Source organism: Onychostruthus taczanowskii, unplaced genomic scaffold (assembly GCF_017590055.1).
Source record: "Onychostruthus taczanowskii isolate IOZ18803 unplaced genomic scaffold, ASM1759005v1 scaffold2, whole genome shotgun sequence".
NCBI lineage: Eukaryota > Metazoa > Chordata > Aves > Passeriformes > Passeridae > Onychostruthus > Onychostruthus taczanowskii.
In genome coordinates, this window is record NW_024499239.1 from 16,324,074 (window position 1) to 16,350,464 (window position 26,391).

The following is a 26,391-nucleotide window of genomic DNA, read 5'->3' on the forward strand; positions in this document are numbered from 1 at the left end:
TTTTCCAGAATGCCATTGGAAAAGAATTTAGCCCCAATTATGCAACTACATGAATACATGATCAATAAGGAGCCTTCTTGATCCAGCTGAGGGTTGAGTAAAACAGTGTACTTGTAATATTGGAAATTTCAGATATACATTTCATAAAGAAAACCTGAAAGAGACTGAAACAGGTATGATTGCTATTCAGACATGATACAAAGTTGTTCTAAAAATTCTTAGCTTGTTATTGAATCCATTAAAATACATCTATTAAAAGAGTTCCAAATGTCTCTGTTCAAACTGTCATAAAAACAATGCCCAAAGAATTGTTGTCACTCATACTGGAAAAATATATCAAATAGAGGCTTGAAGAAATTTGGTACTATTGGATATCATTTTTAATGACTTTTGAATAGAGCGTGTGGTTCTTAGACTTCCAGATATAAGCAAGTTGAGATGGTTGGCACGCATTTTGGAGGAAAACATTATAAATAAAATTTTATTTTTATTTAATGTTGCAAGTATCCTGAAACAGGATTAAATTCAGTGGGGAAAAGCAGAAAGCACTACAGTCAAACAGAAATAAAACTTCAACATGTATGAAACCCCAACAACAGGAGAGCATCCAGAGGCTCTTTTAGTAAGTCAGGATTCATATGAGTCAGCAATGTCATACCGTCAAGAAAACAAACATCATACTGGGATATATAAACAGAAGTCTCCTACGCAAGACACATGAAGTAATACTTCCACGCTGCTCAGTATTCCCAGGGCCTCAACAGAAGTACTGTATCCAGTTTTTGGCACAGTACTGCAAGAAAGTGGAGAGGGGCCAAAGGAAAGCAACAAGAATAATCAGAAGTCTAGAAAAGACAACTGAGGGAAAGACTGACTGAAGAGGAGTTGTTTAGTCTATGGGAAAGATGACAGGCTGAAGGGACACTGGCAGTTTTCAAGCTCAGGGAAGGATGATGCAAAAGAGGAGGTTATAGTCTGTTCTCCCTGGCTATATAATGTATTTTATATGTAATAAAGTAATGGTCTAAAATTCAGCGAGGGCTACCTTGACAAGTTTTCTTCCTGATTGCTTATATGGATAGAAAAGTTCTGAGACTGTGTAAGAAAGTGGTGGAGTCCCCAGAACTAGGATTGTTCAGTCTGCAGAAAATAAGGCTCCAGAGTGACCTTAGTGTACGGGCCTTTGCGTACCCCCCTAAAGGGGAGATGAGAGCCAGAAAGCGACTTCATACACCTGCATGCAGGGATAGAACAGGGGGGATGGCTTTAAACTGAAAGAGTGCAAGGTTAGATTAGATATCAATAAGAAATTGTTCACCGTGAGGGCGCTGAGGCCCTGGCACAGGTTGCCCAGAAAAGCTGTGGCTGCCCCAGCCCGGCAGGGCTCCCGGCCAGGCTGGACGGGGCTTTGAGCAACCCGGTCTAGAGAAAGGTGACCCTGCTCATGGCAGGGGCGTTGGAATGAGATGATGTTTAAAGTCCCTTCCAACGCAAGCCATGCAGTGACTATGATTTGCCTGCCGTAGCTATTTATTTAGCTGCACCAGGTAGCGGCCACCCTCCGCCGCCCCGGCCAGCCCCAAACGAGACTGCCCCGTCCCTCAGCGGGGGCGGCCGGGCCGTAGCCCCGCCCCCGCCCCGCCCCCCGTTGCTTGGTTACCGCGCAGGGCGTCACTGCGGGGCCCGAGCCACGGCGGAGCGCGGCCGACGGCCGGGCTGAACCATCTTCCTATCCTGTGGGGGAACAAGTGGGTGTGTCCCGAAGCAGCAGCTGGACTTGTTGCTGTAGCTCCCGCCCTCAATTTACCGTTTACCCCCTTCTCTCAGCGCTGTCGGTGGTTTCGCCCCGCGCGGACCATAGCGACGGAGGGCGCGCCGAAGGAAGATGGCGATGGTCGCCTCACCGTTGCTGCCGGCTTAGTGAGCGCGGCGCTCGCTCTTCTGTCTGTCCCGTCCTCGCTCCTGCACCCCGCTCCTCCCGGCTGCTCGCAGCCTCTTCTTTCTCGCCGGGGCCGTAGAGATTATGTCGGACTCGGAGGAGGAGGAGAGTCCGGACCGCCAGCTCAAGCTGGTGGTGCTGGGGGACGGCACCACTGGCAAGGTCAGTGCCGGCCCCGCCGGCAGCTCCTCTCCCTCGCCTCGGTGCCCCGAGTCCCTTCGCGGCCTTCCCTCTCAGGCTGCTCCTGGCTCTGCTGCTGAGGAGGGAGCAGCCGGCGGCGGCTTCCAGTCTGTCGCGGAGCCGCTGTCGCGATAGCTGGCTGGCTGCTGCCCCTCGGCTCCAGGCCCCGCGCGGGAGACGCGGGCTCTTCCCGCCGGCATCCGCGCCGTGCCCGGCAGCCAAACCTTCTGACGGGGCTTCCGCACCCGCGCAGGTATCGCCAACAAAAAGACGTACACGACTGTAATCCAGTTTTCTTGAGCCGTAAGCAAAGGAGCGGCGAATAACGTAATTCGTGTTGTGCTGACGGAGTTTCCCAGGGATCCCCGTGCGCTGCCGGTCGCGCCCCGGAGGCAGGAGCTGCTCGGCCGGAACAGCCCAAAGCCGTTCTCGGTGGCTGCAGTGCCCCGGGCGTGGAGGGCTGGGGTCGGGCCGGGCTGAGTTCGCGGCTCCCCTCCAAAGGGACGAGCAGGGAATGTCGCTTAGCTGGGTCTGCAGGCGCCCTTCGTTTCGGATACAGGGCTACCAACCTCCCGAACTGGATAGAACAGTTTGCATCTTGCATATGTTTTATGCATCTGTGCGTATGCATAGATGCATAGTGGAGTTACTGTTCCAGAGTTTGGAAAGGCACTGTTAGGTCTGTTTAGTTTTCGTTTGTAGCTTTTATGTTTCTGGGGTTTTTTTCCCCTATCTGTAGTCACCATAATGAAATCCTGTTTATAAAAATTTATTTATCAGCAATAATCAAAACAATCAAACAATAATCCAACACATTTCTCTTTGTAAAAGAGAAATTTTGACAAGGAGTGACCAAAGGCGGCAAAAGAAAGACTGCTTTCTTAACCATTTAAAATAGTCACTGCTCTTAACTATTCCCTTAAACATATCGATTGTCATATGTAGCCTGAATAATTTTGTGAGATACACCTGTAAATAGTAAATTTATTGTATGATTGAAGTATACAGTTCTTTCCTCTGTTGTTAACTTTTGAAACTACAAGGAGAAGAAATTCTGCTTGCTTTACAGTTCATATGAAAAGTGGAAATGTTCATAGAACTGGTTTAAATGAACTGCCTTACATTAATAGGAATAAGCTCTAAGTGAAAGTACATGTGGTTTTGCTCACTTACTTATTCAGAGCTCTAGAAAGAAACAAAACTTTTTTTTTTTTGTCTCCAGTGATTCTAAACCCAGTCTGAAGTGGTATTGTGTTCATCCGAGTCAGTAGATGGGCAGTTCCAACCAGCTGTGCGATGAGAGCATAATAAATGCACAGCATTGACAGCTGAAGTGCTGCTTCATGGGTAGCATTTCCCAGGAGTTTTCCATTCAAACTGAAGAATCCTTTCACTATTGCTGTTGAGCAGCTTGTGGCAAGACCTCTCGCCAAGCGTGGATTTTCAAGCATTCTTGAGTTTTGATGTATATTCCTGTTGGTTCCTACCTCTCTCACAGGTGCTGCCACTCAGTGCATTTCCTGCTGACTCTGGGAATCTCACGCTTCCATGGCAGGTTCTTGGGCACGAGCAGCAGCAATATTCTGGTGGGCTGCTTTTCCTCCCGTCCCCCCTAGATGATGCTGTAATAGAGGCTCCTTCCCACCATCCCAATGGCCTGGCAGCACACACAGATTTATTGTAAGGTCTTGTAAAAATAAAGAAGCAGTTGGGTCATGGAATGGAAGGATAAAATGTATCTGCTATTATTTTTTACCTCAGAAGACTAAATTGTTGAGGTTACTCTCTTTTGTTGTCTGCTCGTTCCGCTTACTTGTTGAAACCTGTGTATGTCTGTGTTTTCAACTCTTAAATTGCCTGGCTCTCACATCTGGTTCACAGCTGGTCGTTACACACATGCATACTTATCTCTCTTTTACTGTGCAAGGTGTTGGCTTTTCTCTTCCTGTTACTCTGGGATCATGAGACAGGAGTGTGTAGAAAATGATGGGATATATCTGAAATACTGTATCTTGTGTTTAGTGTGAGGTGTTCATATTTGGCTTCTTTTGCCCCCTCTTTTCCAAACCAACAACAACAACAAAAATTGTTGTTGTGGGTCAGGTGGAAACTTGCTGTTTTTCCTCACTCATTGCTTAGAAGCAATGTGACTCGGGTTCTGTGCAAGGATTGGTAGCAGATTAAAAACCAATCAGTTCAAGCTAATGTTTGTACTTACACTAGCTAGGAATTGCTCTATCCATGAGGCAGGGGAGGCATGCTGTGCTTGTATTAATTTGTTTTGAGGTGGTTGAATTGATAATTAGATACTTAGAATTTTAAGGATAGCAATAAGTGCTGCTGGAGCAAACAAAAGTAGAGGAGAGTAAAAGTGAAAAAGGCATAAGAGAAGTGAGACAGAGTAGCATCTGTAAAACTCCTAGGGTAAAATAGAGATGGTAAGGTCGTGGTGAACTGTGGAAAAGCAAAATTGAGGGAAGCAAGACAGGTTAGTCAGAAGATAATAGAGGATGATTTTAATGAACTAGACAGACTAGGAAGACAATCTAAAAAGCAATCAGAAGTGGGGACAATGTGAGATGAAAAAAATCCAGCAATTATTAATAGCAGTTGGCTTTTGGATTTTGAATGTAGGAAGGACATATATACACACAGCAGCCTTACATGTCTAGGTTTTAAATCAACCCACTCTTCCTGGGCCAAAATGATTTTGCATTAAAATAAACCAACATTACTAGTATGGATTGAAAAAAAAAGACGTTATGATCCAGATATTTCTACTCTTTTTCTGCATAGATTGGTTTAATACTGAAATATACAAGGTTGCTGATTTGAGATAGAATATTATGATTTGCTAATGTTGAAAAAGGTTTTGGGCCTCTGGAAGTAAATCTCAGAGCTGTTAATGGAAAGGGAGGTCCTGAAAAATAGGTGTGCTGAGGTTCTGTTTATCTGCTATCTGTTGTAACTGGAACTAGAGTATGGTAGCAGAAACATCCTACCTTTTCCTTCTGGTAACAATGGATGATGAAAATGAAATAATGAATGCACAAGCTGGTATGGGAGTTGCAGGAGCTTAAACATAGGCTGGCATAAAAAGTAGTGTCCTGCTTACTTTAGGATTTTTTAGGATAGCAGATTTTTAAGCATTGTGCCAATTCTGAATTGTCTTGTTACACTTGGACTCAAAAACTTCGTAGATGGTGACCAAGATATTGTTGTCACTGTTGAGTCTTGCAAATGGAAAATTGAATGAAGTGTGCTGTGCAGATTGGCCCAGCTGCATTAAACAGATCTACATCAAATGTCAAGAAGTTATGATAGTTTTCTCTTTTTCTGTGAAGAAAGTTTCATCAGTAGTTAGCAGTGGGGTGGAAAGACATTAGCTTGGACAGTTACGTGTTTTTATGGTAGTTAAAGCATTTTGTTATTTAGCCTAGTGTTTGTTTTAGTTTTGTTTGTCCTAAAATTCTTACCAATAAGATAGGACATGACTGAGGGATGAGTGTAGCTGTGCTTGGATAGTGGCATTGATGTTCTAGAATGGAGTGAGAGAAAGGATGTGTTTTTTGGAAAGTAGATTTTCAATTTGTGGCTAAAGTTCGTGTGTGAATGGAAATCCGTTTCTTCAGAAGTATGTGCTTGCATCTAATTGAATTTTTGGCTTAGTTTTCTTTCTTACAACTCTGATACTACACTTTGGCACTGCTTTCTCAAAACGTAATTCTATAGGACTTTACTCAAAGAGTTGTCATTGGTGGGATTTTCCCTACAAGTTTCTGGTTGCCCTGATGAGTAGTCATTGTCAGAGCTGGCTATCATTGCTTGTTCCATTTGACTTTCAATTTCATTACTTTTATTTTATTTCATAGATATTCTTTGCTTTTTTTTTTCCTCTATTCATTATGTAGGTCTTCAGGAACAGCATGTCAAATTCAGTTTATACTGAATTGTTGACATTGAAAAATAGAAGCAAGGAACTGTCATACCTTTTATGTAAGGTTAAATTCCATCTTTGCTTCTTTCAAAAAAACCTTCCCAAATATCCTAGTGTATTTTGAACTTAGAATACTGTGCTTTTTTTTTTTTTTTTTTTTTTTTTTTAATTGCTATCTTGGTTGCTGTACATTAGAGCCCAAAGACATTTTCTTGTTTTTGACATGGTTTTTTTAACCCCACCCTTCAATAGAGTATTGATATTTAGAATAGGATGTTGCCATTCACTTTGAAGTATTTAAGTCAGGTGTGTGAACCTTCCAAACTGATGGAATTTTTGCTGGAAATTCTGCTATGCAAGCTGGTGACCTGTTTGTCTTAATACAGCTACAAAGGAGCAAAGGCCTTCATGCTATTGTGCTGTTTTCTGACCCTGACGTTAAGGGGTGGAATTGTATGGAATGCAACCTTTCTAAAAAATGGACACTGATTACTGATTTATTCTTACAGCTACAGTTCTACTGAATAAGTATTTAACTTTCATTAATTCTTATATAGGTTGTATTTTGCTCAACAGGTAAAAATGTTGAGCAAAATCTTTTCTGGCAAGCATGGCAGTGAACACTTCTGGGATTTGGAGGGAGTATTTTCATTGTAGAGGCACTTGAATATGCATTGACATAACTTCTTTGTTTATTGTTGTAAAGAAGTTTGAACTGTTGCTCTTAGTATTTTGTGGATAAATGCTTGTTTTGTGAATAAATAGAGGACTGTAGACTGGTAATCCAACACCTTCCTTGGGCTCTAACATTTATTAAGAAAAAATTTAAGAAGGAGTTAGTCAATGATTTTGTGGTATAAATTCCTTTGCATCCAAGAGCACAGTGGAGAAAAACTGTTTAAGAGGACTTTGCCAGGCTGTTGATTACTTGCTGCTCTTATAGGTTGGCTGTTAATTGAATGTGTGTTGTTTCTTTTTACTAACAGCTCTAGAAGTCTTCAGGGAATATTGAATGCCACAGAATGATAAGCTAATATTTACTGAGCCTTTAAAACAAGAAGGCAGTGGTTACTTATTTAATGAGGATCTGAATTAGTGTGTTGGAGGATATAGAATACTGTGATATAGTCAGATGATACTTGAATCTGTACTCTAGGCACTAGTTACTTTTCCAAGAAGGAAAATTTCAAGAAGACTAAATTGTATATTCCTGCAGTTGTCTTATTCTTGTCTACCTCTTTAAGGTCATGACAAATTAAAGATGTCATTGTAATCTTGACGTGCTAACTGTTGGGATTAAATGAAAAAAAACAGTTCTACTGACTCTTTCAATGCTGTAGTCTGAATCTGTATTGAATTTTATTTTGTGTGTGTTGTTAGTATTACTCTCACATAGCTGAAGGCAGAAGAATCTTCTCAGGATACATCCTCTGTGGTCTTCCCACTTTCCACAGGGATATAAATATATAAGTGTACTCATGCCATTTCTAGTTGCTTTTTTTCACCATTTGTTTTTTTTTTTTTTATTTTTAATCCTCCTGTGGCTTGTGTTCAGTGAAGTAAATGAAAATGTTGCCATAGGCTAACACTGACTTATTGAATTGTTTCCTAAACATATCTTCTGATATGGAAATATAATTCATTATATATATGACAGTGATAGGAATATAAATATGGCATAGAAACATGAAACAGTAAATCTTGTTTTATTTACTTAATAGGAAATCTAATAGTTGAAAAAATATTTCCTATTCATACCAGAGTGTTAATGCTGGAGCTCTGGTGATCGTGTTTTAATGCAAAAAAAGGGGTTGTTTTTCTGTGTACATTTGCCATTATCCTAATTTAGATCTTTGTTATAACCTTGTATTCACGGGCCTTGCCTATTCTCATATTTCAGAACTATTGGCATTATTTTGCTATTGCATTTTTGATTAAATGTGCTCTTAACAGCAATTTCTGATAACAATTGTGTGACTTATCTCTTCATGGCTTGATGAATGGAAAACTGCCAAGAAAAAACTCTTCTGGCCTCTTTTAAGTTTTCTCAGACAGTGTAAGGATTTTGTGAGCCTCCTAGTATTTTTTCTTCTCTATATAGGTAAAGAAATATTTTGATTATTTTTTCAGTAGTTAATTTAGTTAATTTGTATTTTTTGTTTAGAAATGTCATGTCAACAAGAGATATTTAAGTGTACGCTAATTTGTTGTTGGTTGTATTTTATATTTTTTAATATTTAGTATTATTTTTTCATAATACAAACTTTTGAATTATTTATGATTGTACTACTATTTTGTCTTTTTTTTTTTTTTTTTTTTTTTGGGCCTTCTTTCTTTATTTCTTTCCCTTCTACCCCACCTCTTTTTTGTCTTGAATGGAGACTCTAAATTGCTACTGACAGAATGTAAGTGCCTTGCTTCAGTAGTTTGCCTAGGTTAGCTGTGTATCCTTTCATCTGTATGTAGTAAAAGCTTATTATTAGGTAACAGTGTATTGGCTTGCTTTCATAAATCCACAGAATACCAATTGAAGAAATAAATTTTCAAATTTCTGCTGAAAGGAATGATTTTATAAATGTGCATTCTTAATATGAGTTTAACTTTTTTTTCCTGTGTGTAAGAAAGGACTCTTCCCATTTTAGAGTTCCTGTAATCCCTGATCCTGAAGCTGATGTACAGTGGCAGAAATCTTGCCCCACTTAGGAGGCCCCTGTGGGATTCTGCACTGTGCAGATTTCTGTTCTCTCCCAGAAAGTTGGTCTGGGATCATGGTGTTCCTTACCAGGGGAGGACCCTTGTTTTGGAAATGAATGCTTTTTAAATATACTAACATCTTCAGGTACAGATGGTGTCACCTAGATTGTGTCAGTTTGAGTATACTAATGATACCTCCTTCAAATCTGCACAATATTTTGTAATAGGACTGTTAGAGTATTTTTGAAATAAATGCAAATATGCACCTTGCTTCTTTTTGCATAAATTAGTAGCCTTTGCCACCTCCTGTTATTATGTTGAAACTGACTGGAGTGCTTGTCAATCCAAATCCATGAACACTGTTAGCATTCATTGATTTAAAAAGTGCTTAACTGTATTTCATACTTCTGGGTTAACATAAAGTTTGTTGCTGTTAAAAATGACAACTTAATTTGATACTGTTCTGTTTTAGACATCCTTAGCTACACGTTTTGCTCAAGAAACCTTTGGAAAACAGTACAAACAAACCTTAGGATTGGACTTCTTCTTGAAAAGGATATTATTGCCAGGTAAGAGAATAAAAATTAACACTGAAGGGTTGGGTGGCAGCAGGACTTGCAGAAACACATTCTTCAGAGTAATGTGTACTAAGTAAGCTTAGTGCAGTGATTTTTATGGCAAATTAGGTTGTTTGGAGAATATTTTGTTCCTGCTTTCTTGCCAGGTGTCATAGAGTTATGCATTTGCAACTTACATCTCTAAGTAAAACACTGAATTCAAGTAAAAGGAATGCTATCTATATTGATGAATTTTATAATCCCTGCTTGAGTGCACTCACTTTCCATGTGGGTAGTGTAACACACAACGATGAAATGGAACTTTAAACATATTAATTGAAAAAGTATATGTGTTTTGAAAGAAATACATATTTTTTTAAAATGAAATACACAACTCATATTTCAGTTGTGTGGGAGAAGCATAATGCAGCTATGGACTCGCAGTGCTCTAATATGTGAATGCTGTTTTATGCAAGGCAGCATGAAATTGCTGGCATTTAATAGACCACTAAAATTTAGGGTCCCTCGGCACTCATAAAAATACAGTTTGAGCATTCAAGATGTTTCACTTCACGACGGCAAAGAAACTATTTAGATACCAGTTGCAGCACACTGCATGGAAAATGCAAAGGAATAATTAAAAAAGAATAATTGCTGGTTAAGTTTGTCTCTGAACAATTGGGGTTTAAAATATGTCTTTTCACTGATTGATATGTGCTCATATTCTAAGCATGCAAATATTTAATTAAAAACATTTACTTCTGGATTCAGAAATCAGAAGTTAGAAAAAGTTAGTGTAATTATTAAGAACTTTAGTGAGATTTGATAAAGTTGATGCAAGTTCTGTCTTTTCCTTGTGAAGGGTGAGAAGAGAAGCAAATCCAGAAAGTAAGCATTTTATCTGTAACCTGAAGTTATAAGAAAATGTATACAGTTCTTCAACTTATATTTTAAAAAATTATATTGCAAATAATTTCTTGATTATGTTTATATATTTTCTTAAGTGAAACAGAATAATCTTTTCAGACTGCCGCTGTGTTCACCATTTTGGTTTGGCCATTTTGCTGTACTTTTTAGTATCTGGTGAATGATAAAGTACCAAATCCCAGCGCTTATTTCTCCATAAAATCAACAGAATAATTTTTTTGTTGTCCTGCTCACTCCTCTAAAAATACCAGTGTGTATAATACTTAACAGCAGTACTTGCAAGTGGAATGTGTACACAAATCATGCAGTGTGCATGCTGAGAACTTGTATTTTGCAAGTTTTTTTTCCAGCTGTTAAGCATAAAGAAACTATTAGTACATTACTGGGATTCTAAATATCCTTGTTGAGTAGAAAATTTGGAAAATTATCAACTGTTGCTTCATTCATTTTTGTTCGTAGTTTATATTGTGTGTGAATTTCATTCATTCATAGTTAATTTTGTAATAAAATCAGAATGCAGGTAAAAATAGCACCAAAAAGTCTGTACATCTGTTTTCCTCAAAACAGTAGCATTTGTATTCATATTCAGGAAGAAACATTTTTCTGTAGGTTGGCACTCTGGTTTTGCCTATACCTATATATGTGTTTAGGTACATGTGGCTCTCTGTTTCATAGGTAAACTGGACCAGTTGTGGGGAGTGAGAGGGAGGGAGGTAACATTTCTAAATACTGGAATAGGAAGCATTACTTTAGTAAGTGGATTATTTCTAATTTCTTGATTAGTTCTGGGTTTGCAGAGCTGCTATGTTTACTTGACAGGTTAATTGATACCACTGCACAGAAATTATGTGTAGCAGTAGGAAAAAAGACTTGTTTTCTCTTATTCAGTGGGAGAATTGATGAACAACTATGGTTCAGTAGTTGATTTTTTTTCTTCTTCAATGTAAGCAAAGTTTCCAGAAATTAAAATTACAGATTTCTAGAATTGCACAGCAGTTTGCATTTGGCTTCATTGAAATATATTATAACTTACAAAATAAAGTACTGTTTTTCTGTGGTTTTTTTGTTTTCTTTTAAATTATTTTTTAAGATAAAAGTGGCATTTGTCTCCAATTGTTTTAGTAACTAATGCAGTTTTGCAGTGAAAATAGTAAATATTTTGCATGGTAAAACAGTACAGTTTAATACAAATCAGAAACACTTTGATAAATTTTGAGTGTGTTCAGTGTTGTTCAACATGTGTCTAGTGTTCAACATGACAAATTCACTTCATTCAGTTTGTTCAAAATACTTTTTTTTTAGAGTGCTAATCAGTTTCATTATATTTGTTGATGCAGAATCTTGTATAGTCTGGATGCAACCGTGGTGTGGGTTTTAGTGCTTAAATAGCGTGTCTGTTAGTCAGAGGGTCTGCTGATAGAGACTCCTAAGAGCCATAGTTGTATACCTATTGGGAGGTTGTGGGTGCAGCTCAGTAAACAGGATTCTCCTGTTAAAAGGAATTTTTTTCAAGTCGTTGGTGTAAAAGGTGTTCAGACTTGTGTTTTCAGTTCCACCTTGACTGTGCAGCGCTGTAAGTCAGGTTAGCCAGTACCCCAGGGGTCCTCCTGCAGGGTCACTGCTGCAGCAGCCGGTGGCTTCAGTCCATGCCAGAAGCAATCTGCACGCCTGCCCTGCGCTGCGTGCTTCAGCTTCGCACTTGTGCGCGTTTTCTACAGACTAAAGAAGTGCTGGGGATTTTTTTTTCCTTAATAGTGTATTATGTGTTATTTTGATGGGACTCTTCTGTTATTTTTATTGGAGTGTTAAGACTGTTTCTAAGAACTGTCTTATTATGCATGGTTTCTTTTTGTTTTGTTGTAAGTCTCTAGTTTTTATGTTCCTGTTAAATTGAAAAAATAAAAGATTTCAAACTTCTTTCAGAAAACTTTGTGTGCTACTATCTCAGTTGTTAATTAAATACTTGCTAGATAAATTGCCTGCAGTTTTTCCTTTTGTCAGAATAATCCTAACACCCTTTTTTCTTCCCCATCATCAATCTGAGTACAAAGCAAATATTACAGAACCTAACTGAAAAAAAGGGAAAATGAAGCATTTTTCACAGGAGATGATCAGTGTGAATTTCATAGTTAGCGAAGTCCTTATTAAGACGGAGTTCATATTAAATGAACATACAAATCTCTTTTTTCCTTCCTGTTTCTTTTTTCTATTGTTAATGAGGCAGAGTAAATAATTTGTAATAGGAATTTTTTTTAGTTGGACTGTCACAGACTATTTAATTTAACTTCTAAAATGTCTAATGTTGCTCCATGCAGTTATCCAGATACTAAGGCCAGAATGCTGTGCATAATTATTTCCTTAGTAGGAGAAATTAAGTTGAAACTTTTAAGAGCACTTGAACACAAAATTAGGTATCTGAAAATTACTGACTTTGAAAGTGATAATATTTATAAAAGTTTTTTTTTTTTTTTTCCAAAATATCTGTCATGAATGACACTGTGACTTTCCAGAAGAATACATAGGGGTAGAATACTGCAGCATGGTGAGCCTTTGAGCCTGCATAGTTTGTTTACCCACTGAGGAGGTATAGTCTTTTTAGACTGAGGATGCCAGATGCTTTATGGAAAACTTTCCTGCATTCTTTATGATTACTTATGTTCTAATATTTTAAAATAATTGATTAATAATACATAGTACATGAACTATCAAAACAAATAAGCATTTTGTTGATTATAAATGGTTGCCTTGATTGAATTGGGGTGTTTATGATGTGTTTTGTAAGCTCCATGTAGAAATTCTCTTGGTATTACATGAAACTCAGAGTTGCTTAATAGTAGTTTCACATTCATCTCTGTATTTTTGAGACCAAGGTAGTAGTTTTGGGAATCTGCTCTTTTAACCAGATTAAAGCAAGGTCCATTATAAAAATATAATGTGGTACATGTAGTATCACTGGTAGCATATATTCAGCTATATAGTTATAATTTGCTGTTATTTTCACCTAGTACAGTGATACATTTCCATGGAGCACATTCCCTTGTGTAACCAATGCCAGTGTGTCACTTACAAATTTACAGCTGAATGGATCATGTGGGGTAAAATCAGATTGTCAACTACATAAAATAGTTGAATTAAGATTATATCTTAGCAAGCCAAAATAATGTATTCATTTTCACTTGATTTGCAATTGTTTTGATATGAAATTTGTTGCATTTTTTAAAATCAAGAAGTAAAATGAGTAGGCAGTTGTGATTGGTTCTGAGTATGTAGAATTTGTATTTACATGTAAGTGTCATGTGAAAAATTTGTCAGTCCTTACTCTGTTAGAGTTTGGTGCTCCCAGGTAATCAGTACAGATCTGAAAACAGTCCTTACCATGCAAAATGTGAGAAAGTATACTTCAATATGTTTGTATGAATATGGTACCATACCTTTCTCTGTATATTTTTGATCTGTGAATTGTCTTGCAGAATATGTATGATTTGTAGGATGTTAAATATTCTGCATTTACACTGATTTTTTGTTAGTTTTTAACAAAAACCCCTGGTAACAGTTTCAACATAGCTTAAAAATGGTTTAGAGTAAAAAGGAGGGTCTATTCTTGGTGTAGATTTCTTTGAAGATGAGACTATGTAAATCATGTTCAGTTTAGCTTCATGCCTTAAGGTGGTGAGTGGAGGAAGTAATCACAGTTTGCATCTTCAACTTTCAATTTTTTTACAGTTTTACATTTTCCATTTTTTTACAATTCTGTAGCTGTACACTGCTATCAGCATCACTAACAAAATGAAGTTATCATGAAGATTTTCCTCGCTTCTTGATTTGTAAGGAATATTTGGAGAGGGAGTGAGGAAGGGACACACAGTATGAAGTAATGTGGATAAGTTGGCATTAATTAGTGTTACCTTTCAGTTCCAAGTACCACGCTGTAGAACATTCTTCATGCAGTTTATATGTTTTGTCAGTGGAATGTGTTATATAATTTCTATTCAGGAGTGTTATACTTTATGCAATTCCAATTATTTTCTATTAATACTAGATATGTTAATAGCTAGCTATCCTTTTACTGTATCTTAGTGACTTAACCGGACACAAATTACTTTTTTCCCAGATGATACAATACTTTTTGTTTCAAAATTTAGTTCCTGTTTCTTGTGTACTTGTTAAAAGCTATTGTTGTTGAATATATTTGTATCAAAATTTTCCAGGTTACACAATATCTGTTTTTTTTTTTCCAGGAAATCTGAATGTTACTCTTCAAGTGTGGGATGTAGGTGGACAAACAATAGGAGGCAAAATGCTGGATAAATATATTTATGGAGCTCAGGTACAGTATAAATGCTGATAATTATATCTTATAGCAATGATATAAAATTAATTGAAACTTTGTTCTTAAAATTATACATATATACATACATTATATATAGCTTTTAGTTGATTGATTCATGAATCTCAAAAATGTTGAATGTCTGTTCGATCTAAACTTAATTCATATTAATACGCTACTTTAATTTTGGTGTGTAGCTAATTTTTTAGAGCTGACATAAAAAGCAAAGAAAGTGTGTGCATTTATAGAACTGAATAACTCCCAAGAACAGATGGTTGTTTTCAGGCTTTGTGTCTTGAGTTAAGAAAAGCAATCACAATAAATAGTAAAGGCTATTTGGATATCCACATGGTAGATAGAGTGGCTGCTTTCAGAACAGCTGCCTCCTGGGGGGAAAAGGTAGAACGAGGAAATTAAGAGCAATCCTACACCATTAAACTCATACATGCAACTGGGGTTATAAGAGGGCAAACAAAAAGAGACAACCAGGTAGCTAAATATTTTTGCAGAACTCCTGTCCAATGAAAATTAAGTTTATCTTTAGGTTAACTAAGCAATTTGAAGTGGATGGTAGGATTAAGAACTAAGTATTATAGCTGCATCTTGAGTCATGAGATGATTTAGGAGGATGTATTATAAATGCCAAACTTCTTAGCATGAGTGATCCTAAAATGTGCTCTGTTCCTTGAAGTTTGTAATGACACCAATAGACATAACTTGTGCTATTAGATAATGTTATACAACACAGGAATGGCTGATGAAAGAGATTAGGATTTATTAGTTAGCTGAATAAAGAGAAACTTGTCAATGTAACATTTTGTCACTTTCAAAAAAAGTCAATGTTTTTAGCTGTTGCATCTGTTTATAGCATATTCTTGTTTTTTAATAAAACCTGATTTGCTAACCTGTTACAGACCTAGAAAGCAACAGGAGAAAGTGGCTTCCTTGACAGAGGGAATTTGATTAATCACAAATTGTTGCCATATGTCCAAAGTAAATTTAATGAAGGAAATAAAAGGCTATTAGCTTTGTCTGTATTGAATTTGGTGATAAACTTAGGAGTGTCTTACCACAAATAGCAGGTCAAAGAGTTAATACCAGTGCCCAAAAGTGTATAAGCAATTGGTATCAATAAGACTAAAGTTTGGTTTTTTTTTTGTCATTCAGAACACATTAACCAAAAAACCCTATGTCCAAACTCTTTGTCTTAAATCTTCCTCCAGTCCTCATTTTAACCCAAATTTTTTTAATGGACTAGTGATTTTTCTGTCTCAGTGTTGGCATGTATTGCCAGTGTCTGTAAGAGGCTTCTTATCATCAAAGTTCATTTCTAACACACTTTTCTATTAGCTTTGTAACAGTGCCTGTTAAAGATGCATAAAATTGTATATATTTTCATCTATTAATGAAATGACATGAATAGTTTGAAAAGGCACTGCTTTCAGCTTATTTCTAGGCATAAGCTTATGTCATGTTGAACATCTGTACCTTTTTATAAGAAAAAGAGGAAAAGCAAAGTAGAACAAGTAGGGATATTTATAAAGGTAAATCCTTTTAAATATGGATAAAAATTCCTGTGAATGGACAACAAAACAGCAAGAAAGTAACCGGGAAGAGGTAGCATGGAGTTTGTAAAGGTAAAATGTGCACAGCCAGCTTGATTGTTGGTTGTGGTTAGGTGGTTAGCTGTGTGGAGAGGAGAGCAGTGGATGTAATTTATCTTCACTTCAGCAGGGCCTTTGATATAATCTCCCATAATATAATTACAATATATAGAGATATAGGTAGAATGGGTGGACCATAAATTTACTGAAAATCTGAATGGACAGCTAGATTTAAAAGTCTACAGCTCAGTGTCTTACTGATGCCTGATTATAAGTTTTATTTCTTAAGGGTTGGTATTGGAGTTGTGTCTTTTACTAATTCTTTTATCAAGGGAACAAAACATTGTTTGTAAGTAAGTTTATCAATAGCACCAATTTGGGGAGGAATGGTCACTGTGCTGGAGTGTAGGGCTGCTACTGAGAGAGACCATGACCAACGGAAGGAGTGGACCAACAGAAACCTTGTGAGGTTCAGCTGATGACAGATGCCAAGTCCTGTACCTGGTACAGAATATTCTTATGCAGCTGGGAATCAACTGGAGAATGTGCAGTGAAGGGCCACAAAGGTGATTAATGGTCTGGAGCATCTCTCCTATGAGGAAAGGCTGAGAGAGCTGTGACTGTTCAGCCTGGAGAATAGAAGGCTAATCAGTACATATACACCATGCAGGAAGGATGCAAGGAAGAGAGAAACAGGCTTTTTTGTGTAGTGTCTGTTGACAGAACCAGACAATAGGCACAAACTGACACACAGGGGATTCCTTCTTTGGGTGACACTGCTTGAACAGGATCATTGAACCAAATGACTTCTAGAGGTCCCTTCCAACCTCAGGCATTCTTTGAAATGATTTTGGAGGAAAAAGCTCTTGGATGGATGTCTTATTGAGGTGAAAAAACAGTTGAATGTGACTTTGCAATGCATCCTTGCAACAGTAAAAGCTAATTGAGTACTGATCTATGTTAGTAAGAATGAAGTAGTCAAATCAAGGAAAGTGAATATCATGCTCTCTGACTTTTTTGAGGCTACCGTGTTTTGAAGTACTGTGTTCAGTTTGGGGTTCCCCAGTGCAAGAGAGCCTTTAAAATAGTGAAGTAACTTGAGTGAAGGTAGCTACAAAAAAAGTGTATCTGCCTATGATGAGCACTTGGTCAGCATATGTGGTGCAGCTGGGATTTTGGACTTGTTTATAAAGTACACAAGCTGTGTGGATACAGATAAAGCAGATTATTTGGATCTGCTGCAGAAATTGTGTTTGTCTGTGTATTCTTCAAATCTAAATAATTCAGATTTAAAGTACATGTGTGGAATTGCTTGTAGCATATCTATGGCATGTGTTGTGCCTTTATCCAGTATGTGCAGATGCCCATAGCCTTGTGTAGATTTCAGTCTGTTTGATCATTGTGAGATTCGGAAATCAAAAGCTGCTAAATTCTTATTTTTGTATATGGCCTACTTCTAAAATCCTATGGCCAGCTGGGGATGGAAGTTTAGAGAATCTCCAGCAACTGAAAAGATTATGGTCTGCAGTTCACCTGATCTTGGTTGAAATTTGATTAGGACATCAACAAGACTAAATGAAGCATCCATCTAAACTTCACTGGAAAAACTTGCCATTAGAGGTGTCTTTCTAATGAGAGATGAATCAATTCTCTAGGATAGATCTTTTGGTTAAGCTACTGTTAAGATGCCATATTTTGATTGAGATCCCCTATTTCTTGTGCCATGTTTTAAAAAAAGAATGGCAGATTTGAGCATGAGGAAGTTGCATTGGTTGCAGTTGGAGAAATTGCAATTCACTTCTATCTTTAAGCAGTTGCTTTCTCCCTGCACCTTTTTCATTTTTTCCTCTGATATTGCTAATTTAGAACAAAGTAGTTACTGCATCCTATCTTGGTAGCTGAATTTCAGTGGTGGGGCAGAAGAACTCTGCAAGTTATGGGGAAAAGAATTTATCTCAGAATTGAGAGATGCTTAGAGTAACTGTGTAGTCAGTTGCCACAGCTGTACTGATAGAGAGTAAATCATTCAATTATGACAAGTTAATAACTTAGTCACATGTATTTGAGTGACCACGTCCTCAGTATCAGCAAAGACAGGAGTGGTTAAGTATGTGTGGACTGTAAGCTGCTTTCATTTGCAAAAACTCTGTTTTCATTTGCACATTTCTGCAACAATTAAGTTGCTTTTTCCTAAATTAATATTCTGTGGCTAGAAAAATACTCTAGAATTTTGGCCTGGCTTATTTTATAATATTAATGAAAATTTGAAAGTTTAGTTCCTTGATGCAAAAGTCAGTCATAGGATGAGGGTAGCTGAAGATAAATGAAGAAGAAAATATATGTTTTTAATTATTGTTTTCTCTAGCTTGCTTTTATTGTGACAGATCTTGACATAAACTTGGCATGTCTTAAATTTTGATTATCAGTACAAATATGTTGCCTGGTTACAACACTTCCATACTAGCACTTCAGTTTTGAAAGAAGGCTGCTGCTGTTTGCATGGTAAATCTTTCAGAAGCACTCCCATAGCTTACCTGTAATTGCTGCCCCTACCCACATATCTAGCTTAAATTATCTTTAAGATCTGGCGTATGCTACATCATAAATTGGCTTGTTAATAGGAGTACTGCAGACTCTACTTTCTCCAGGGAGCAGCAAATAATTTCTGTAATATTCTCAGTTTCCAGTGACCTATTTTTGAAAATGTTCTGTAATTCCTAAACAAAAAGCACTCACATGTGCACTAACATAGGCAAAATGTCTCTCTTAGTAGAGTGTAATTATGCAAGCAGGGACTATTCACCATGTTGCTGGAGACTAGAGAATCAATATGCTGTTCTTGGCATGTCATCTACCATGTGTTTCAAACCTTTTTCATGGCAGGCAAATACAGTACTTTTGTGTAAAAATGCCAGTGTTAATTTTACTCCTTAATTCCTCACACATAATAGGGAAACAACAGCTTTTATGCTGTCTACTTGGTCTGTACTGCATATACTGTAAGTTTGTGGAAAATATGATGTATTTTTTTTTCTTTTTTTGAAAGCAATTATGGAATTTCTCTGTTAAATAAAAGAAAAGGATATAATAAATTTTACCCATGGATTTGTGACTAGTTCTTCATTAATTACCTATATTAAGTTGCTTATAGAGTGCTGTTGTGGTGAAAATCTAAGCAGAAAGTATTCTTCATGACCTGGATGCCATGCTGCCTTTTTTTACATCTATATGGTGTTATACCTGCCATCTATCTTTTTTGCAAGTGCAGCAAATATTGACAAGAGTAAAAAAAAGTTTAAGAGAAGAATGTGCTTTAGAAGCAGTGTTTTAGATCACAGAGAAAAGGACCAAAAGGAAGTTAAGTCAGCTCTAGTTGCAAACTTTGTTAAATGATATCTTTGATGGTAAATCCACTGTGAATACCCTTTCATCCAAAGGGGTAGGTAGGCTACAGTTGTCTAGAGAACATGAGGCAGAGTAGAATTTTGATGAAGAATTGGTTAGAAAGAGTTGGCAGACCTAAAATGCTCACACTTTTTGATTTTTTCTCCATCAAAGTCTGATTAGTGTTGAAGATGGTTTAGATAATCTGCTCTTCTGCAAGCTGGTGAGAGAACTTGACAGCTAATGAAAGAAGCATTGCCGTGTGCTCTTTTCTCTTTTACAACTTCCAGCATTGTGGCTGGAATTTTTTTTTAACCTTTACCATACCTGTCCTTTAGATTGAGTTCCTTTTCCACTGAGCATTTAATAACATAAGTATGTCCTTCCTAGAGCAAAACTTAGATTGTGAGACAATTTAATTTAACAATTTAATGCCAAGTGCCCAGGCATTTGGGTAGTTATAAAAATAGTCAGGAGGAATTAACTGAGATTAACTTAGAGATACAAGATATTAAGTAATAAATTGCACCAAAATTGGAGGAGGGAAGTGGATGTTTAATTTTATATTTGATTAGTAAAGAAGGAAAGATAGCAAGGGGAAAGTTGTGTGTCATAATTCTTAATTTCCCTGAAGGAACTGATGAAAGCTGTTCCTCAGAAATTAATAGCAACTATATAAGGAACAAAAACTCAGGTTTGCCAAGGAGTTGGTCACATTGGAGGAAATGAGATAGATTGGTATTGCTGTCTTAAGGAAGTAGGAGTTGGAGGGATCTCAATAGGATCTGTTACCCTCCTTCGAAGCTATCCATGTGTAGTGAATTTTATCGACCTTCAAAAATTTTTTCGGTGTTAGTGACTGTTATAGGTGGTGTATTTCAGAGCTTTGCCATTCTTACAGTCTCCATAGGGTTTTTTGTTTTGTTTGTTTGCTTGTTTTTAGTACTCTTGCTATAGTCTTCTTGCTGTGAGTTAAACCTATCGCTACGTGTTGTATTGATCACAGATTCATAAGAAAGTTCAGGGTGGAAGGATGTCAGGAGGTTGGAGTAAAACACTCTGTAAGTAGGGTCGACTGAGAGATGGAGCTAGGCTGCTCAAGGGTCTATGGAGTTCCTGCTTGTAAACTTCTAAGGATGGAGACTGAGCAACCTCTGGTCAGCCTGCTTTATTTTCCTCATGGTGAAAAAGCTTTTCATTAGTTATGGTTTGAATTTCTCTTATTTCAGCTTATGCCCACTGAGTTTTATCCTGCTGTTCACTGCTGTGAAGAGCCTGGCTCCATGTCCTTCATTGCTTCCTCATGGGTATGGGAAGACTGCTTTTAGGTCTTCCCAGGGCTGCTTTCTCTCCATGCTGAAGAATTTGGGTTTGTTCATCTCTTCCTCATAAAACAAGTGCTCCAGCCTGTGATCATCTTACTAGCCCCCTGCTGAAGTTCCTCCACTTTTCTGATGTCTTGAGGGGCCTAAAAATGTGTTCTGACTGGATGTGTTCTTTTAGATATGATCCAACAAGTGCTGAGTAGAAAAGTTTGCTGTACTTCTGCTAATGCAGCCCAGGATCATGTTGGCCATCCTTGCTGCCAGGGAATGTTGCTGGCTCATGTTGCAGCTGGAATAGCTGCTAGTAAAGTCCAGGGTAAGGAAGCAAAAAGGGCCTTTGCATAGTATCCACGGATGTTTAATTTAGCTGTGTGGTGAGATGTTCAGGGTCCAAGGGCAGGACTCATTGGGAGAGTCCAGATCCCTGTGTATCTAGAGGTGGGGGCTGAACTGTGGTATCAGGGCAGTACAAAGATGAGGGCCAGTGGGTGAATAGGGAGGGAGTGGCTGAGGGACGTAGGAGCACGGGAAGGAGCCAATGGGGTTGAACAGCTCTTGAGGGAAGCTTCTTGTGTCTCTAACCAAGGGAATGTGTCTCAGGGTCTCCACAGGCTTGGATTTGGCCTGCTGTCTGACAAGACCTGCAGGTCATTTTCAGTTGTTCTCCAGGCAGTCATGTATTACTCCCCTCAGCCTGTATTGCTCATTCCTTCCCAGCTGCAGGACTTTGCACTTATCCATGTTGAATGTAGAAAGGTTCCTGTTCACCCATTCCTTGAGCGTGTCTACATACCCCTTTGTGGTAACCCTGCCCTCGGGCACATTGGCTGGTTTTCCCAATTTAGTGGCTTCTGCAAACTATGTGTAAAAGCATACAGAAAGAGAACTGTCATCTTCTCTTAAAACTCGTACCAGCATCATCATGCCTACCATAAGTCATGCGTTTGTTGAGGCAGTTAGGTTTCTTTTCCCACTTTTTTCATGTCAGTCATGGTTTCCAAACCTTTGATACTGTTTACTGGTTTCTTCTATTGTACCCTTTTTTGACATTCAAGTGTCCAAAGATGGATGCATTATTTCACCTGGAATGTTTTATGCCAGTGTGATATTTGCAAAATAAGCTTGACATATTCAGCTGTGAGCTGTAAAACCTTGATCCTATTATATGGAACCTGCTACAGAGCCAGATGCTTCCTACTGTGTACTTGATTATTGCTTCCTTTGAACTTGTCATGGTATTTATGGAATTGCATCTTACTATTTTTACACTGTTTGTTATCATAAAGTCTGAACTCTTGTCAAATACTCTTGCAGTCTATATTAATTTGTTGCCAAATGTGAAATTATTAAGTGTACACTCTGTTTTGTGATTTAAAGTACTCCTTATGATCTAAAGCACTCTTTTTAACTATCAATTAAAACTGGGCCCAGACAAAAGCCTGAAAAAACTTGAAAAATCTTTTCTATTGACAGTAGGTCATCGACCCAGCTATTTTTGTGTGGATCATACTGTTTTTTCAGAATATTTTTGAAAATTTCATGTGAGAAACAGTGTGCAGATGTAGGGGTTTTTTTGCTAGGTGTGAACTCCAAGAGAACAAGTGTACCTGAAACCAATTCTGACTTTACTCCTCATTTACAAGATACTAACTTTAATAGGGTGTAGTGGAAAGCAGGGGCAGAAAACTCAATAAGAACTGAGAGCTGATCTTAGAATTGTGGAGGGGATGGACGGGGATGACATTTGGACTGTTAATAGGCTGTGCTTTATTATTGGATATTTGTGCTGAGGAAACATCAGCAGTGTCTGCTTTAAGTGTTTGTCACCTGTAGCTTGCCCCAAAACCTCTGAAATATATGGGAGTCCTTTTTGAGTTCTCACCATGTCTTTAGGTACTCTTTTGAAAGTTTAAAGCTCGCCAGTACTTCTTACTTATCTTCTGCAACACTGAAGGAATGGAATCTGGCCTTTAACCCCAAAAGACAGCAGAAACATGACAATGTGCAGAAATGTAAAATTGAATGGCGTTTTTTTTTTTTTTCCAAAAAAAGAGCATTGAAACTACAACTAATATTTGTTAAAATAAAAGACCTTTTCCAGTGTAATTTTTATCTTCCTTTTCGTGTGAAATGCTATTTTGGGTTTATCATAAAGCATATGCAGTTTGTAATATTTCTGATATAACTAATTGTGCTCTTGACTGTGTTGCCATTTTTTTTTTCCTGAAATGTGCATTTGGAACACATGAAATGCAGGAGAAATACTGTAATAATGTATATAGTATAGAAATTTATAATTCCTTTAACTGAGCCTCAAAAGATATGATGCCATTATTTGTCAATGCTCTATTCTATGACAATAATAATTTAGACTGGTGCAAATCTTACCATGCTAAATTCTTTTATAATCTGTAACATTTTAAACATGTCTTTTTATTTAGGGCATTCTTTTGGTTTATGATATTACCAATGGCCAGAGTTTTGAAAATTTGGAAGACTGGTATAATGTGGTAAAAAAAGTGAATGAAGGATCAGAAACACAGCCACTTGTGGCCTTGGTTGGAAATAAAAGTAAGTTACTCATATTTGCATATTAATTGAAATACTGTGGATGTGGTTTGCTATCAAAGAAATGACATAAGGTGTGTATATATATATATATATATAATATATATATATATATTTAGCAAAATGCAACTAAATACTATCATGTGTGTTTTTGCTGTGTAAAGATGACATATTTGGGTATACTTCAGGGTTATGGCTTTGGGCAGATAGGTTATATTATGGGACTTGCTGCATCATGCTTTGCCTAGCCTGCAGCCTCTCTCCCTGTGTCCTCTTGGCTTGGAGAGCAGCACACAGGAGCAGGGAGATCACTCACCCATGTTTGAATTTGATAGTGTCCCAGGATATAGCCATGGCAATGGAGCATTTCTGGGTGTAGTAAAAGGTGTATTTCATGATTCTGTATGTTAAGAGACTGCTGGATTAACTACTGGTATATGTTTAAAAAACTACACTATGCATTAGGCATAATACTGAGGAGTTGCTTATCAGACTTTTTTTTTTTTTAACGTTATCTGTAGTTGTGCACATGAGGTGATTTGTGTTGTTTTGGGATTTTTTTAAACCTCCTTTTTGTGATCACATAAGTATGATATAATGGTTTTCTTCTGACCACCAAAATATGTCACTTTATATAATCATCACTTAGATAGTTTCCTAATTATATGGATTCCAAACTTCCCCGTTTCCAACAAAAAGTCTTACATGAACATCCTTATTAGCATATCTGATGTCTTCATCCTGGCTTTCGTACCCCTTTTTCTGTTGAAGATGATAAAAGCAACATATAAAAATTTCAGAAACAAAGTGGTGGAAGTGGATACATAATTTTTAAACAGTCTAAATATGTTATTTGAATAACAGAAAAAGATTTGATTTTTTTTCACTTTCCAAATAATTTGTTTCTGTGTTGCAGTGACCATGTCATGAACAAACCTGAAAAAAGGACTTAATCCAGCAAGTTAGAATTATTTAAAATAATTTGAAAACAATGTAGAGACAACACTTTCACTCAGAACCATTAATTGTAGTATTGCTACAGTGGTGCTGTAGTATTTTATGACATTAATTATGACAGACTAATTTCCTGTGAAGAAAACAGAGAAGGTCTTAGAGTTACAATATATAAATAGCACTTCTGAAAGTGTAACACTGACAGTGTTGTACTCTAGCAGACCAGAGTCAATAATAGTCAATAATACAGATTCTGTTGAAATTCAAATGAAAAATATTTTTCACTGGTTTCTATTTTATCCTAAATCTGGACTTCTAGCTAGAATTCTGCAAATCTTATGATGTATTTGCAGTGAGATACTCTGTAACATAGCATAAACAAATGTTTATTTGCTGAACTGGCACAACAGGTGTAGAAAATGATATACTGGTTTTGTTTTGGAGGCGTTTTATTTCTGTTTTTTTTTTTCACATATCCCACATGCCCACAAATATTTACTATCCAATGTTTCCGTGGGAGCATCTGGAGTAGAATCTGGTTTCCTAGGTGAGTTTTCAGACAAATGCTGACACTAACTAAAGGGGTTTCATTTTATGAAAATAGCAGATGAAGGAACTGCTTGCTGCCTTGTTTTCCTTCAGAAGCTGTGTATAAAGAAAAACAGCAAAATATTGATTTCATGTGATGCCAAGGATGTTGTTGTTGGACATGTTGAGCATGCAGGGGATACTGTTTACAGAGGGATGTTTTTGCTTTATTTTTATTTCAGCATGATAAAAATTAGACTTGGAAAGTATGCTGCTTTTCTGAATTCTGTAGTAGAATATGTAGGAGAGCTTCCACCCCAGTACTAAAAAATTAATAGTAGGCTCCTGTTGTTACATAAATACAAAACAAGGTGTTTATATAGAAGCATGGTGTTGACTCTCAGATACTATGAAGAGATAAAACTACTGGTACTAACAAATTATTAGGAAGGAATCACTCTGTTCAACTTCTTTACTTAGTAAGTGATAAAACACTCATATGCAATGCAAGAGCAATAATAGGTTAAGAGCCAGGAAAAGCCATTTGATGAATTGATGAACTTACTTGACCTCATGCATCATTTAGAAGAAATACTCCAGTGAGTGGTTTCTGTCTCAGGATTGTACTTGGTTTTTTTGAGCTGTTCATGTCTTTTAGGAAAATATCCAGGTAAGCTCACTGAAAGATTAGAAATGTCAATATCCACAGGCAAATTATTCTAACACTTAACTTTCTTTCTGATAAAAGCTTTTAAAATTTGCCAAGAATGCAGTTATTTTCATTCATAGCATTTGGAAAGTTTGGGCCAGTCATTAGATACCTTGATAAGAATTTGGAAGCTCAGCCTCTGTTTTGAAACTTTGGCGTGAAGTTACTTACTTGGGCTGTCCTTTGTCTGTTTTCTCTTAGTAATACTGTCTGAAATACATGTGTATTTTTTCCATTTTGGGGGAGATATACCTGGATTTTCTCTCAGAAAAAAAGCTATAGCTTGGAAGAAAACAAAAATATTTCTCTACAGAATATGATACAGAAAACTGTACACTTGAATTCTATTAAATGAAAATAATTTCCCTGGGTAATTTTGTCATTGAAAGCAAATTATTTGATACATAGCAGTATATGGTGCATAATTGTTTACTACTGTTAAGTCATGTGGTTTTGTACATGATTTATTAGTTGTTTCTAGTATCAATTTGTAATAATTTTATTCAATGTTAAGTTTGCGGGGATTTTTCTAGTATTCCATAAAATTTGAAGAAATTGTTCAGTGCTGATTTAAATGAATCAGTGCTTGTTTTCACTGTTCTGGTTTATTGTGCATTGCAGTGGATTAGCAGCGTGAACACAGTAAGCTGCTGTGTCTGTTTAAAGCATGATAATTAGCTTCAGAGTGGTGTCAAGCTATTAAAATGTCCTGTTGTGATTGCAAGAGGTTAAGATTTATTCACAAAACACTGGAAAGG

General features: G+C 37.2%; 1 protein-coding gene across 1 annotated transcript in view; it reads left to right on the forward strand.

Moving 5' to 3' along the window:
* Positions 1 to 1,138: 1,138 nt before the first annotated feature.
* RAB28 (RAB28, member RAS oncogene family) overlaps positions 1,139 to 26,391 on the forward strand; it is a 64,035-nt gene continuing 38,782 nt past the window's right edge. Inside the window, exons 1-4 of the mRNA XM_041402803.1 lie at positions 1,139 to 2,101; positions 9,223 to 9,319; positions 14,473 to 14,561; positions 23,316 to 23,445. Of these exons, the coding sequence (XP_041258737.1) occupies positions 2,024 to 2,101; positions 9,223 to 9,319; positions 14,473 to 14,561; positions 23,316 to 23,445 (394 nt within the window). The 5' untranslated portion in view covers positions 1,139 to 2,023. The remainder of the gene's footprint in view (positions 2,102 to 9,222; positions 9,320 to 14,472; positions 14,562 to 23,315; positions 23,446 to 26,391) is intronic.